Source organism: Populus alba, chromosome 1 (assembly GCF_005239225.2).
Source record: "Populus alba chromosome 1, ASM523922v2, whole genome shotgun sequence".
Lineage (NCBI taxonomy): Eukaryota > Viridiplantae > Streptophyta > Magnoliopsida > Malpighiales > Salicaceae > Populus > Populus alba.
In genome coordinates, this window is record NC_133284.1 from 45,261,827 (window position 1) to 45,276,907 (window position 15,081).

Here is a 15,081-nt window from a genome sequence, read left to right on the forward strand (position 1 = left end):
ATAATTTATCCACCATTTCATCATGGGTAAGAGGGAATGATAAGTCTTCTGCTATTTTTTTCAAAGGGACAAAATCATTAAGAGGATTATCCAGAGGAGAAACATTCTGGAAAAAACTAAAATATCCAATGAGATTTCTCCCTTTTCAAACTAGCCCAAGAAAAGTAGACCTGGTAATCTGATCATGTGGATCATTGCAAATATTCAATAGCATAAGTGGAAGCAGCTCTTATTTTTTGCGGTGAAAAGGATTAATGGAATCTTTTCATGGTTTTAAACTGATGTATATATATAGTATTCGTCTCTATATCTTGTGCTGGAAATATGATCAAGTTAGGATATATGTTGAACAGCCACAGAAACTGGCCTTGTCAGGCAAGGCAAATGCACCCTAAGCAGGCTCTAAAAGTTCCTCAACTTGCAACTAAACTAGAACAGAAAGATCAGGGAAGTTCTTTGTCAAATAATGCCCTATCTGGTCCATACAGACACCATGGATGGCAAAGTAAAATACAAGAGAGAGTTTATACAGACACATGTTCTCTGCTTTTCTTTTGTTGTTATGCTCATACTCCCTCTCTTTTCCTTCTTTCTCAGTCATCATCATTATATCAAAGTCCACACTTTCTCTTCTCTTTATTTCTTTTTTCTAACCTTTCTTGTGCTCCCCCCCCCATGATAGCAGGTCTCCTCCAAGTCAAAAAAAAGACCACACCTTAAGCTCAATACGAAAATAAAGTAGGAAACAATAACAAAATTGCATGATTGCATAGCAATTGAAAGTTAGAGCAAAGGACAATGACTTCACTTCCTTCATGAAAGAGGCAAACTCATTAATTTCTGTTGTTCCTTACAAGCTCCTGAAAAATGGTGCTAGATACCCAAAAACAATCTAAGGATGCCTCAAATTCATTCTCTCTCACTTCTCAAGAATCTGAGCACTCAGACTGCAAGAATCTCTCATGTCAAGTTGATTCATTTGGCCAAAAGATCTAGGGCAGGATTTACAGCTATTTTGGGTTATGAGCACATTTTTTTTAAAAAAATATTGGCTAAATAAAACAGATGAAAAAAAAATTGGTTAAATAGTATAGTTTTTACATGTTATAGTTAAAAATTCATTAATTTTTTCTAACTGTGATACTCCGTGGATATTTTTAATTTATTGTGCCAACTTTAAAAAAAAAAAAAACAAATTTACAGTGTTCTATAAAAGAGCATGCATGAAACCAGAGAGAGAAACTAGAGACGGAAAGAACAAGAAACCAGTAATAGTATTTATGACATTAATGGTAAATAATAATATCAGCTATTGAACTGTTCCGATTTCTGATCCCACACTTTCTCTTGGCATAAATTGCTTTTCTACTGTGTAATCTCTCCCTTGTACTGGTTTTTTTCTTTCTTCTCAAGTCAATGGTATAGATGTTCATAAAAACTGCATGAGGTGAACTTGTTCAAACTTTGAGTTTGTGGGCCATTTTAGGACAAGAATACCTTCCTCAGGCAACTTATTTAACACTCAAAATTGGAAATTTGACCTGATTAATTTAATAGGACGAAAGCATTACATATCAAAAAATGCAAAACATACTACCACTCATCTCCATCCCAGCTGATTATATTTTTTTTGAAAATTTCTTTTGACATCAAATGCAGTAAATGGCCACTAACATTGTCATGCAGTGGTCAGCTCCTGCAATGATTGAGCATACCACTTAACTACTTGTCTACTCAAGATATCTCAGTACAAATTGTGAATTCTCAATCTACTTTTAGCGAGGAAAATGAAATTTCATATCTACTATTCATGGGTCAATAAGAGAGTGAGAAAGAGAGAGGAAAAAAAAAACACTATAGTTTCTACAAAATTCTTGAAAATAAGCCAGCGTATTCAGAAATGCACACACACAGTCAAATTGATTCTCCCATGTTGATACTTGTATTCCTCCAAAAAAGAAGAAGAAGAAAGCATGAAATTCACCTAAATAATCTTGCCTAATGGTAATATATAGTCCCCAGTTATCAGAAAAACCACCAAAGAAACTGGAAAAAAAAGAGAGAAAAGAAAGTGGCCAAAGAAATTAATTAAAGACTTTACCATATATGATGAAAAGAGAGATCAAATTATACAATTGAACACAAAGATTTCTACCTCTCCCTCAAAACCATCCATAAACCATCATCAATCCTTTTGACTTGAATAATATTCAAGAAGAAGAGCCTGAAACTCTTGGCGAGGTTACAGGAAAAAGCGACAACAACTGAGGCTCTGAGTCTCTTGGAGTAGATATAGGTGATGGATGCAAGTAAAAACCTTTCTCTGCTATCGCTCTCTCCTCTTCTGATGAATTCCCTAAAGAAGGTGAGCTCTTGTTAAAAGGGTCTTCATTTAGTGGAGTCACAGGGCTAAGTGTAAGTCTAGGGAAGTCAAGCAAGCTTGGGGACAAGATCTCCGGCTTGTTTCTTGGTGAAAACCCAGTAACCGATGAAGAGTTACAGGTATTTGCAAAACTAGGCAATAAAGTGTTGATCATGAGACTGTTTTTGAAGCTGTTGTTTCTTCTTTCATAAAGTTTAAAGCTGTTTTGTTGTCTCTTGGGCATGTTCTTGATAGGAGGGATGTTGTAGCTCCTTGAAGTTTGAGTTGGTGTTGTTGGCGGATCTTGGGTTGTTTTTGAGGAGGCCTGCTTTGCTGTTTCCGTTGAGCCAGTGAGCATTTGGACAACTTGTTTGAAAGTAGAAGTGTCTGCTTGGACAAAGGTTGTTGGGTAAGGGTTAGTGTCAGATCTGGAGATGGGTATTGGAGTGAGTGGTGGGGCGTGAATCTGGACCCCATTGTTGCTTCCATTGCTACGAGGAGAGTTTATTGGAGATGGGTTTTTGGTTTCTTGAAATCTTGTGGAGGTTTTCATCGAATTTTATTGGGAGAGGGCGGAGGGCGGAGGGTGTTATAATAGTCAAGCTTAGCTAGCTCTTCCTCTTCCTCTCGCTCTCTTATTGATTTCCACCACCACCACCACAATACCACCTCGAAAGAGAGAGGAGTTAACTTTTAAGAGTGGTGGTGGGTGGAAATATGGAATAGAAGAGTGAAAAACAAGGCTTAGAGAGAGAGAGAGAGAGAGAGAGAGAGAGAGAGAGAAGGTAAAAAAGGGTCCGTTTCCTTTCCTTGCAATGTCTGCGTGTGTGTTGTTGTACTTAAAGGCGAAAAAATGGATATATATACATATATGGTTCGGCTGTTTTCACTATAATAAAAAATTAGTAAGCTTTTTATTTTTTTAATTTTTTCCCCGGTGGGTGATTAGCTGATGGGCTATGGGCAGGGAGAAAATATATGCCCAGCGGCGGTTTTGGGATTATAAAAAAATACGGGAAGGGTTATGGTTGTGTTTGGAATATTTGGGCAACAGCATCTGTGGCTAGCAAGTTCTTCTTGGAATCAAAATGCGGAAAGGAAAGGATATTTATATACGTGTGTGTGTGCGCGCGCGTGTGTGTGAGTGTGTGTGCGCGTGTGTGTGTGGGGCATTGACTTCGGAGCCCTGACTGCAAGGAAGGACTCTTGTGTGATGGGATTGGAGATGATAGCAACAACAACCATCCATCCATCCATTAATTACGAAATCATGGATCCTATATGCCCGACTTCACCGTTCAGGTTTTTTTTTTTTTTTTTTTTTTTTTTTTTTTTTTTTTTAAATCTGATCTACATGACTCGTCATTCAAATTATCTAAATGAATAGAAATTAACTTGAAATTGACTTATAGATATTCTATTGAAATCTGATTTTTTTTTTTAAAATTGAAACAATATTATTTATATTTTTAAATTATTTTTATTTAATTGATTAATTAGAATTAACTTATTTTATAAAAAAAAAACTTTAGTTTTACACCGGATTCTTTCCAGTCTAGTTTTAATAATTATGATTTTCACTTGTCATGTGATGAAGCTACCGCCTCTACTTGATTGGTTCATTCTTGCTCATTGTGCTTTTATTTTAATTAGTTAGTGCATTTATTTTAATTAATTGAGTTTGTTTGTTTTTATGATTGAGATTGAAATTGAAGTTTAGGTTAAGGTTGGTTACAATTTAATTATGAATAAAAATCAACCATAAAACAAGTATTTTTTACTTTTTTTTTTCTAGCTTTTTTGATTAGTTCTATGCACAAATTTTAATCTTAGTCACCAAAAAAAAAAAAAAACATACCTAAGTAGTTGCCAAGTAAATATTATATAACCAACAAATACTCTGCAAACTTGAGTAATTCACTTCCAATCTCATTATTTGCAATGCTATTTTTTATTTTATCTTTCTAAATCCTAGGCTATTTCTACTCTAGTTATTGAAACAAAGTAAAATATTTAATTATCATAGAGGACCGCATTCAAAGATAGCCGAGGTTTTTTAAAGATGGCCAAGGTTTATGCATGGTTGTGAAAGGTGTTGTGTTTTAAAAGTCTTTATAAAAAAATTTAAAATTTTTTTGATTTTTTTCTTTACTTTAAATTAATATTTTTTTGGTGTTTTTAAATTATTTTGATATGATGATGTTAAAAATAATTTTTTAAAAATAAAAATAATTTATTATTATGATATATTTTTAAGTGAAAAACATTTTATAAAACAACCACAACCGCACTCCCAAACACTTGTAAATTTATGTTAAGCCGAACAAAGATCACTGAAAATTAATCTCTTCACTTTTCCTGTTCAATACGTACTATTTTGATTAATTAGAAGAGATTAGGGACTATATGTGTTTTTTCCCTCCTTTTTCAAGCTGATTTCTTCTTTTGTTTTTTCCCCTGACCAAACACAGCACTGTTAAGTGTTAAGTTTGAACTATCAATGATTGGCCCTCATCACGCTTCAATGCATTAAGGTCAAGAAGTTCTTTCAATAGCAGGTGACAGTAAGAATCCCCTGTGTGGGATACATATTAGCTAGGGTTTCATTGTACAACCACTAACATTTTATGCACAGATAAGATTCTTCACCTATATTGAAAAGAAAGAAGTAAGTTGAGCCACCATTTGAGACAAGATGGAGAGTGAGCTTATACATTTTAACTAATTCCTTCTCTCCCCACGCCGTAATCCGGAGCTCTTAATTAGCCTTAATCACCCCATTAGTCACTCTCCTAATTATCCTCTCATGACAGCCAGAATCTCATCTTCTTATTGCTTGATCTTGTGGATCGATGAATCTATTCGGGTTCAAGAACTGGTGTGAACGAGCAAGAACAGTGAACCGATTCTGGTTTTTTTTTTTTTTTCATCGAATCAAGCTTTCAAAGTGCTGTTCGCTCCCCCATTAACAAAAGTTTCTTGATTATAGCAGACAAAAAAACGGAAAAGAAAAGAGAAAAACAAAAGGAGAATCAAGTTCTCAGTGCTTATTATATACTATATCTCAAAGAGGATCACAGGGGAAAAAATATACATAGATGAGAAAAGATGGGGGACCGAAACTCCATTAAATGCCACTGCTGCTCAAAAAGGGATCGCATTCTTTCAAGCTAAAATCATTATGTCTGGTTTGTGGAGCTCCTAACAAACTGCATTTACACTAATTAGCTTAAAGTTTCTGCAAAAAAATCTTGATTAAACCACAAGCAACAGAAGCCTGCGAAAGGTGGCTGTTTCAACAGTACTGTGTTCGATCGATGATATTATAATTATCACTCCTACAGATGAAATGGACAGAAAATTCATGGTGCCGTGTAAGTTGATTTATCCAAAGTGAGCACAAATCTCGATGAAATAAGAATAAAATCATGAATCTCCACGTATATAGTACTACTTCTTAACCGAAAAACTTGAATCCCACCCCTTCTCTGCAAAAAGAGGAGGAGAAAGAGGGTGCGCAAATCTCAAGTGGATAATGGAGTATCCTCAAGTAGGTCCAGTGGATAAATATGAAGGTGAAGAGTGACAGGACAATTTTATATTATTAAGTGATCTTTCACCATATATATTGGATTGCATTGAGGCTATTATTGCATGAGAAAGACTGACTGGCTTTCCCATTCTGCCTGTAGATGATGTTTCAGAGTCAATTACATGTTCATGAACGCGCTTTTTTGCTTGGTAGCAACTAGAATTTCCCTTGTCATTTCTGTAGTTGCAATGGAAGTTGCAATCGGGACGTTTGGTTTGCACATCTCTCTCAAATGTTTTTTTCCTCCTTTTGCCTCCTTTGTATAATTGCTTTCTTTGCACTTGCCATGCATTAATGGCTAAACCTTCCACCAAATGTTCCTTTGCCACACTAACCTAATGAAAATTTTGGATTGAACTAATATCTTTATTTATTTATTTTCTAATAAAAAATACCCAAATTAAGGACATACATTACTAGAATTTCTAGATTTGCTGAAAGAATTTTTTACAGTTTTTTATACTCTCAGTCTGCCGGCACCATTTTTACCGATGGGCTTATAAACGGAAATACTCCGTTGGTAAAACTCGTCATTGGTTTCTGGTCTGTCAGCAATAAAATTATTAATTGATTTACTGATGGCAAAAGCACATTAAAAAAAAAATTACCCGCTTCATTTTGTTGATATTTTTTCTTGGGGAATTTGGCATACAATCGATAGAAAGAGTGTATTCAATTCTGTCGATGATTAAATAGTAACGATGACATTTGTAGTAATTTCTTTTCAACTCTTTGGAATATACAATCGTCAGTAATTATTGAATTTTTTTAAAATCTTTTAAACAAAATTAAAAAATAATAAAATAAAATAAATTAATATAAATCAACACTCAATAATGATGCCCAAGAACTAAGTTGTTTGGAAAAAAAAGAAAAAGAAAAAAGAAAATCAACTCAAACAAATTTGCAACAAATAAATAACAAAAAAAAAGCAACAAATAAATTAATCAACTAAAAACAACTTCCACCTAACCTAGAAAACCTACGCGAGAACCCATAATCCAGCAACAAATAAATTCATTTAATTGAAATTGAACAACAAAATTGAAAAACAAAATCCAACTAAAATCCAACAAAATTGTTCTCATATGAAAACAATTCCTACAACAACATTCGAACAAATTAAAAAAAAGAAAAAATTATAATAAAAAAACACAAAAAATAGAAGAAAAAATAAAAATCTTACCTTAACTTCGTTGCTAGAGAAGTTGAGAAAATGAAAATAAGAAATCATAAAGTATGCCAATTAAAAAAAATTGAGAAGATAAAAGAAGAAGACAGGAGAAGATATACCTATGCGTGGATGAGAAGAGAAGAGAAGGAGTTGAGGAAAGAAGAGAAAAAAAAGAGAGGGATGTTGATGTGTTTTACAGAAGAAGAAGAAGAAGAAGTGCGTAGTTTATGAAATTAGTGAATCTGGTCTTTTAATTGAGCATTTTAATTGATGGTTTTATTGATGAATAATCAAATATTAATATTTGTAACAATTCTGTCGGTGTGATTCTACTTGTAATATTTAATTAAAATTTTTTAATTTAATAATTTTTTTTCAGAAACCCCCCAAATATCACCGATGACTTTTCAATCCATTGATGATTCTGCCTATAATATTTAATTTAAATTTTTTAACTTAATAAAAAATTCTCAGAAACCCCCCAACTATCACCGACGACTTTTCAGTCTATTGGTGATTCTGTGTATAATATTTAATTTAAATTTTCAAATTAATCAAAAATTCTTAGAAATCCTCCAAACATCACCGATGACTTTTTAATCCATCGGTGATTCCGTTTGTAAAGAATAATAATTAATAGTGCAATTGAGTAGTGAACAGTCTCATAGCTCTCGAGAAAAATACTAACAGACTTAATTCGTTGATGATACCTTATGTATTTAACATAATGAACAATGTTAGAGAGAAGGGAACAATGTTATGGAGAAGGGAACAATTCCAATGCTTACTGGAATATACCGACAAACTTATTATGTTGGTATATCTAGTTTTTATCGATGCAGACAACGAGATAATATTTTATCGGTAAAATTCATTATAATTTACCAACAAAAATATTTCACCAGTTTTTCTTATGATATTTTTCTTATAGTAGTGATACATGATTGACCATTAGTTGGTCAACTATAAACTAGGAGAGTTTAAGAACTTAAATTAATCTCCATGTTAAGTATATATAAATGTGTAGCTACACACGCACAAACACATCAAGGATCGACCGATCCCTTGAATGTATAGCATTAAATTAAATTTCCATGGTATGCTAACCTTTATACGTGTTTGATGTCCATTGATTAGTAGATTGTACAGCATAAACTCTGACTAATAAAATATTTAGAACAGTAATAAAAAAATAATATAACAACAACAACAACGGTGTTTCTTTCGCCGGCTTGACTAATTTCTAAAACAATGTTAATATTAGTTGGCTTTTGGAGCTTCTTATGTAGTGTATGGAGACAATTTTGTTAAGAATAATAATTAGATTTTGCTTACTTCTTCGTAGGGTCCGCTAAACCGTAGTCTTATGGCGCATGCCACCATCATTACAGACGTTCCTTAATTGCTAGTGTCGTGTTGGGCACATCTTTGATCCAAGAAACCAGCTCACTATGAAGTTTATGACACATTAAATAATATATTCTATAGTCTCATACCCAAAAGTATATTTTATAGCCCTATTTTACATGTTTCCTTCTCCTTTTTTTTTATTTGAAGAAATCCTTGGATCAACTCATACCCATACCAACTAAAGGTTTATATATATATATATATATATATATATATATAAAGTAGAGGTGATCATTTTACCAAAGAAAAAAAAAATCAAATCAATTTTTTTTTTTTTAAAAAACCTAAAACCGAATCGAAATCGGTTCAAACCGACCGGTTTTCGGTTTAGTTCGGTTTTTTTAAGATAAAAATTAGTTCAAACCAGTTTGATTCAGTTTTTTCCGGTTTGACTTGATTTTTTTTATTCTGTTTGGGCTCGGTTTAGTTTTTTTAAATTTTAATCTTTTTTTTTATGGTTCGGTTTTTTTCAGTTTTTTTTTTTTTATTATTTTCTCGATTTAATCGGTTTTTTAGTTTTTTTCTCACCCCTGATATAAAGAAAAATTCAACACTTGGAACTAAAGGTCTTATAAAAATGATCCTTGGATTCGTTTTTTAGATATTTAAATCCTTATAACTAAAGAAATTATGGACATAATTAATCTCTTACATCTTAATTAACCATTAAACCAACCTCTCATGTCACCTTTATTTTTGTTTTTTCCAGATTCAGCGATTCCAGCCTCTCCTAACGTGGCCTAAAGTTTGGTATTTAGATTCACGTGAGGTCGGCTGCTTAGTGGTATGGCAGGCATAAAAAATACGTCAGGATAGAGTGATTAATGGATGTGTATATCACAAGCATGAGAGTTAATGCCTTAATGGTAAGCATCAAATCCCGGGTAATTCAGATAAAGATGGTTTCGAGTCCTGAGAAAAAATAAAAAAAGGGAAAAAAGTATACGAGTAGGAAACATTATTCTTGTCGAAATGTCCCTTAAAAAGAATATATAAGTAGTCTAGACCAAACTAGGATTGTGTCATTAATAAATTTAATTTTGTTTTATAAAAAATTATTATTTTTTTTATATTTTGAATCGTTTTGATACACTAATTTCAAAAATAATTTTTAAAACAATAAAAAAAAATTATTTTGATGTATTTCGATATGAAAAATACTTTGAAAATCAACTGAAATTACACTTATAAATAGTTAATGGCAATATCTTACAATCAAATAAAAACAAGGTTTGGATATCTTTTCTTCATTTATAACAACAAATAAATGAAGAATATAAAACTGAATTTCCTTCTTTGGAAAAATAGAAAGGATACTGGCACGGGAAAGTCGATAGTAAAGCAGAAAAACCTCGGAGAAGTTTCGAGGAAGGTGAAGGTTTTGGTTGGATCTAAATTCTAGAGCATAGTATAGTCGAAAAGCTTGACTTTGTGTTCTTTGTTCTTGGCTTTAATTTTTAAATGGAAAAACGCGAGGCAGAGACTTGTCGATGGTACTTCTTATAAGGTGGCTGTCTTAAGTCAAGGCTGCATGGTCCTACCCTTTCAGGCGTTGCTCTCAGCAATATATAATCATAAAAATGATCCTTCAATCAACATACTCTTGGCATATAAATTGACAAATAGACTTAATTAATGGACAAATAAAACCTCATGGGAAATATTGGAGGCTAGATGGAAGCTTAAAGTTAACTAAAACTTTAATTAACTTATATTTCAATCCAAGCACACCTCAATATATATATATATATATATATATATATATATATATATATATATATATATATATATATATATATATATATATTTGAATCTATCTAATAATTATAGGCACGTTATAATGAACTCATAATGTGTAACTTCGTGGTAATGGAGTTTGGATTGTGGAGATTATCAGAACGATGCTTTTGATTTTGTTTTAAATATTCGTATATATTGGCTGTTCAAAGTGGATACTTCAACGTTATTTGGAGGGCGTTGGCCTTTGAGATTCATGGCCGTGTATAGGCTTATTACAAGGAAAAGAGAGTGAAAGAAAGAAAAAATTCTCACAAATTTGAGGAAATAGAAGGGTATCTAACACATAGTTTTAAAGGAAAAGGATGTATCACCCCGTTTTTTATTCAGCCACAAAAAAAAAAAAAACCTTTTCAATTGCACCTCCATCTATTTGAAATTAACCCAATTAGCCATCATATATATTAAAGCTTCTACCTTTAGATTTGTAAAATTTGAGGATCCATTTTCTTAAAACAACATTTTTTATGAATTTTAATTAAGAGGATAATTGGTTAATGCTAGATAGATGAGAATTTTAACTGGAAATCTTTGGAGCGAAGGTTAAACTTTAATAGTCATTCAATAACAAAAAGTTATTTACCCTAATTTGTATTTCTCAAAGAAAAATAAAATAGAATCTCATGAAGAAAACAAGATTTTATTTAAAGAAATATAATGAATATAGGCTTCACAGCCTCGAAAGCAAGACATTCTTAGGTGACGAGTTCAAAATCCATCTCCTTTAATAGAGGCTCGAGCTCGAGCCTTAGGGTCTTATTACTAGAGTCCATCTTATTCAAGATTAGAACTCAGTTTGGGTCCTATGGGTTCAACAATTTAGAGTCCGTCACCTAAGTGAGGACTCGAGATTGGCCTAGGGTTCCATTTCAAGCCTAAACACTCAAGGTGCCATTACTCGAGTTGGGTTCAGGATAGCCATGCTCGAACTTAACTCTATCATAGTGCCTAAGAGCTGAAGTCACCATGCCCTAATTTATTCTTGATAGATTTGAGTCGTAATTTCAAACATGTTGTTCTCTCTTGTTTGAATGAATTATTGGGTCTATGATATATAGTTAAAAGTTTCAGATGTCTAGTTTCTATTCCAACTTTAATCGAAGCAAAATTCCACTAGTAGCTTTAGATATGTACCAAACAATACATGAAGGTATTGTTTGACATATTAGTTTACTAAATTTAACCCCTTGAAATATTATGTTTCCTAACTCCATTTGACCTGAAAATATACCACAATATATTTTCATGTATATAATATTTTCCTATAAAATTTCAGCTTTATTTAATATACGATTTGAAAGATATGCTCAATTTCGCAAAACTAGCCAGCAAAAATTTTAAGGTCAAATTTGGACCTGACTTGGTTCATATCACAAATTTAGTAAACTCATAAAATCAGACCGAGTTTACCAATTTTACCAATTTTGCATGAGTTAAGTTTGATTTTACTGGTTTTGAGATTTTAGTCTGATTTAGCACGTTAGATACATGTTGACTCCTAAAATCATAAGATTTTACGAGTTAACTTGCGATTTTAACAACCTTGTTTTTGAGTGATGGGTTCAAAATCCATCTTCTTTAATAGAGGCTCGAGCTCGAGCCTTGAGGTCCCATCACTGGAATCCATTTCATTTAAGATTAGAACTAGGTTTGGGTTCTATAGGTTTCACAATTTAGAGTCCGTCACCTAAGTGAGGACTCAAGATTGGCTTAGGGTTCCATTTCAAGTCCAAACGCTCAAGGTGCCATTACTCGAGTTAGGTTCAGGATAGCCATGCTCGAACCCAACTCTACTATAGTGCCTATGAGCTCAAATCACCATTCCTTAATTTTTTTTTAGCTGAATTTATTTATATCATTTTTATATGGTATTTAATAATGTGATCTATTTACCATCATAAGATTTAGAAAATAATATTAAGGCATGTTTATGCTAGAACATGACCCACTTGGTCCATGTTAGAGATTATTATCTTACATAATTACCTCTAAAACAGATTAATCGCCATGGAAAATGCCACTCTCGATCCTACATGGAGTAATGCCATTGACAATTATTCACAATCAAAGTTATTCTTTTATTCTGTATTCTGTTTCTTTATATTTACATCAGAAGAGAGCATAAAAGGAAAGAAAGATCAGTACAATCCTAGGCTATCTCTATCTCCCTTATTAACAGGATTTTCACATATTTGGAATGCCTAACAAATCTCCTAATTAATTGTAATTACAGCTCACGCCAACACTCCCCCTCAAGTTGGTGCATAGATGTCTCACATGAACAACTTGCCAAGTGAGTTGTAGAAGTCCTTGCTAGATACTGCTTTTGTTAGAATATCTGCTAACTGATCTTTGGATTTCACAAATGGAAATCGAATTATTTTTGCTTTAAAATTCTCTTTGATGAAGTGACGGTCTACCTCCACATGTTTAGTATGGTCATGTTGGACAGGGTTGTGGGAAATGGAAATAGCTGCCTTATTATCGCAGAAGAGGTTCATTTCAGAAGTGGGGGCAAATCCGATCTCTGCAAGTAGCTTTCTCAGCCAAAGGAGTTCATAGAGACCTTTAGACATTCCTCTAAACTTAGCTTCAACACTTGACAATGCTACCACTTTTTGCTTCTTACTTCTCCAGGTTATAAGATTTCCTCCTACAAATGTAAAATACCCTGAGGTTGATTTTCTGTCAGTGATATTACCTGCCCAATCTGCATCCATATATCCATCAACCTTCAACTGATTATCATGTTTTGAGAACATAAGCCCCTTGCCTGGAGATGACTTCAGGTACTGGAGAATCCAAGTCACTGCCTCCATGTGACTTTTGCTTGGATTGTGCATGAATTGGCTCATAACACTTACCACATATGCAATATCTTGCCGAGTGTGAGAGAGGTAAATGAGTTTACCAACTAACCTTTGATATCTCCCTTTATTTGTAGGTATCTGGTCTGGGTATTCTCCAAATCTGTGGTTCTAAACAATGGGTGTGTTTGCAGGTCTACATTCCAACATTCCTACTTCTGTTAGCAGGTCTAATATGTACTGTCATTGATAAAGAAATATACCTTGCTTAGACCTAGCAACTTCAATTCCCAAAAAATACTTTAGTCCCCCTAGATTTTTCATCTCAAATTCAGTTGCTAACTGTTTCTGAAGCTAAGACATTTCTTCTACATCATCTCCTGTTATAATTATGTCATCTACATAGACTATCAATGCAATTACCTTTCCTAGCTTGTGCATGAGGAACAAAGTGTGTTCAGAGTTACTTTGTTGAAAGCCATATTTCTTCATTGCTAAACCGAATCTTCCGAACCATGCTCGTGGTGACTGCTTTAGTCCGTATAAGGCTCGTTATAATTTGCACACCATTTCAGTCTTAGAAGGTGTTGTATAACCTGGAGGAACCTCTATATACACCTCCTCTTTGAGTTCGCCATGGAGGAAAGCATTCTTCACATCAAGTTGATGTAAAGGCCAATCAAGATTTGCAGCTAGTGATAGTAGTACTCTAACTGTATTCAACTTGGCAACAGGTGAGAAAGTTTCCTGATAGTCCACACCATATGTCTGTGTGTATCCCTTTGCTACTAATCTTGCTTTATATCGGTCAACAGATCCATCTGCTTTGTGTGTAATAGAGAACGCCCATCTGTAACCCACTATTTGTTTTCCTTCAGGTAATGGGATAAGAGTCCATGTATTATTCTTTAGTAGTGCCTCCATTTCTTCATTTATTGCTTGAGTCCATTTCAGATCTGTCAATGCCTCATTAACACTGGTAGGAATCCGACATATGGAAAGGTCCTTTGTAAATTTCTGAAGGGGTTTAGAAAGACCCTTGGTGGATACATAATTGGCAATTGGATACCTTGACCTTCGGTCTTCAATCTCTGGAGAGTATCTATTAGGTGGCTTGCCCTGATTGTACCTGTGAGGTAAGATATATCCCATAGAGACATCTATATTATTGATATGTAGAGGTGCTGTAGGAATACTTACTTTAGGAGTATTCTCAGGAGATGATTCGGCTGGCACTTCAGAGAGGGGGGTTGCAAGCTCTGTCTCAGACAATACATGCTCCATACTAGGATGGGTATCAATCCGCCCATTAGAGTGTATATCAGTGTTATAGTGAACAATACCAAGGTCGTCATTTGACCTCTCGTGAAGCAGCTCAACATTATGTGGTAGGTTCTCTTGACTGATCCAATTAAACTCGTTGAACTTCTCTTGTTGGAACCAATTCACCTCTTCATCTTCATTATGTGTCTCCCCCTGAAGAGGAGAAGTAGATGCCGAAGGGGAATATAACATGATAGCCTCTAAGAATTGGACATCCATAGTCACATAGAGTCTGCGTGCAGTAGGGTCATAGCACCAATACCCTTTCTGTTGTATACTATAGCCCAGAAACAGACACCGACGTGCACATGGATCAAGTTTAGAGCGTTGGTTCTTGTGAAGGTATATATATGCTACGCATCCAAAGACCCGAGGAGGGAGCATTAATGCATTTGGTAGTGGCACATGAGTAGAAAGGGATTGAAGTGGAATCTGAAACAATAGCACCTTATAAGGCATTCGGTTGAGAAGATGAACATCAATGGATACTACATCAGTCTAGAATCGTTGAGGCATATAAGCGCCAATAAGTAGAGCACGTGCAGTCTCAAGAATGTGTCTACTTTTTTTCTCTGTAACACCGTTATGTTGGGGTGCTTGTGGGCATGAAGTTTCA

General features: G+C 33.9%; 2 protein-coding genes across 2 annotated transcripts in view; one reads left to right on the plus strand and one right to left on the minus strand.

Moving 5' to 3' along the window:
- The window catches only part of LOC118038186 (probable bifunctional methylthioribulose-1-phosphate dehydratase/enolase-phosphatase E1), a 67,734-nt gene that overhangs the window by 14,313 nt on the left and 38,340 nt on the right, over window positions 1-15,081 (plus strand). The gene's annotated exons all lie outside the window — the stretch shown is intronic.
- Window positions 1,844-3,441, minus strand: LOC118038185 (VQ motif-containing protein 4). The gene is made up of 2 exons (XM_035044504.2): window positions 2,156-3,441; window positions 1,844-2,046 (listed from the first exon to the last, which is right to left on the minus strand). The coding sequence occupies exon 1, from the start codon at window positions 2,913-2,915 to the stop codon at window positions 2,211-2,213; it is 705 nt and encodes a 234-aa protein (XP_034900395.1). The 5' UTR covers window positions 2,916-3,441; the 3' UTR covers window positions 1,844-2,046; window positions 2,156-2,210.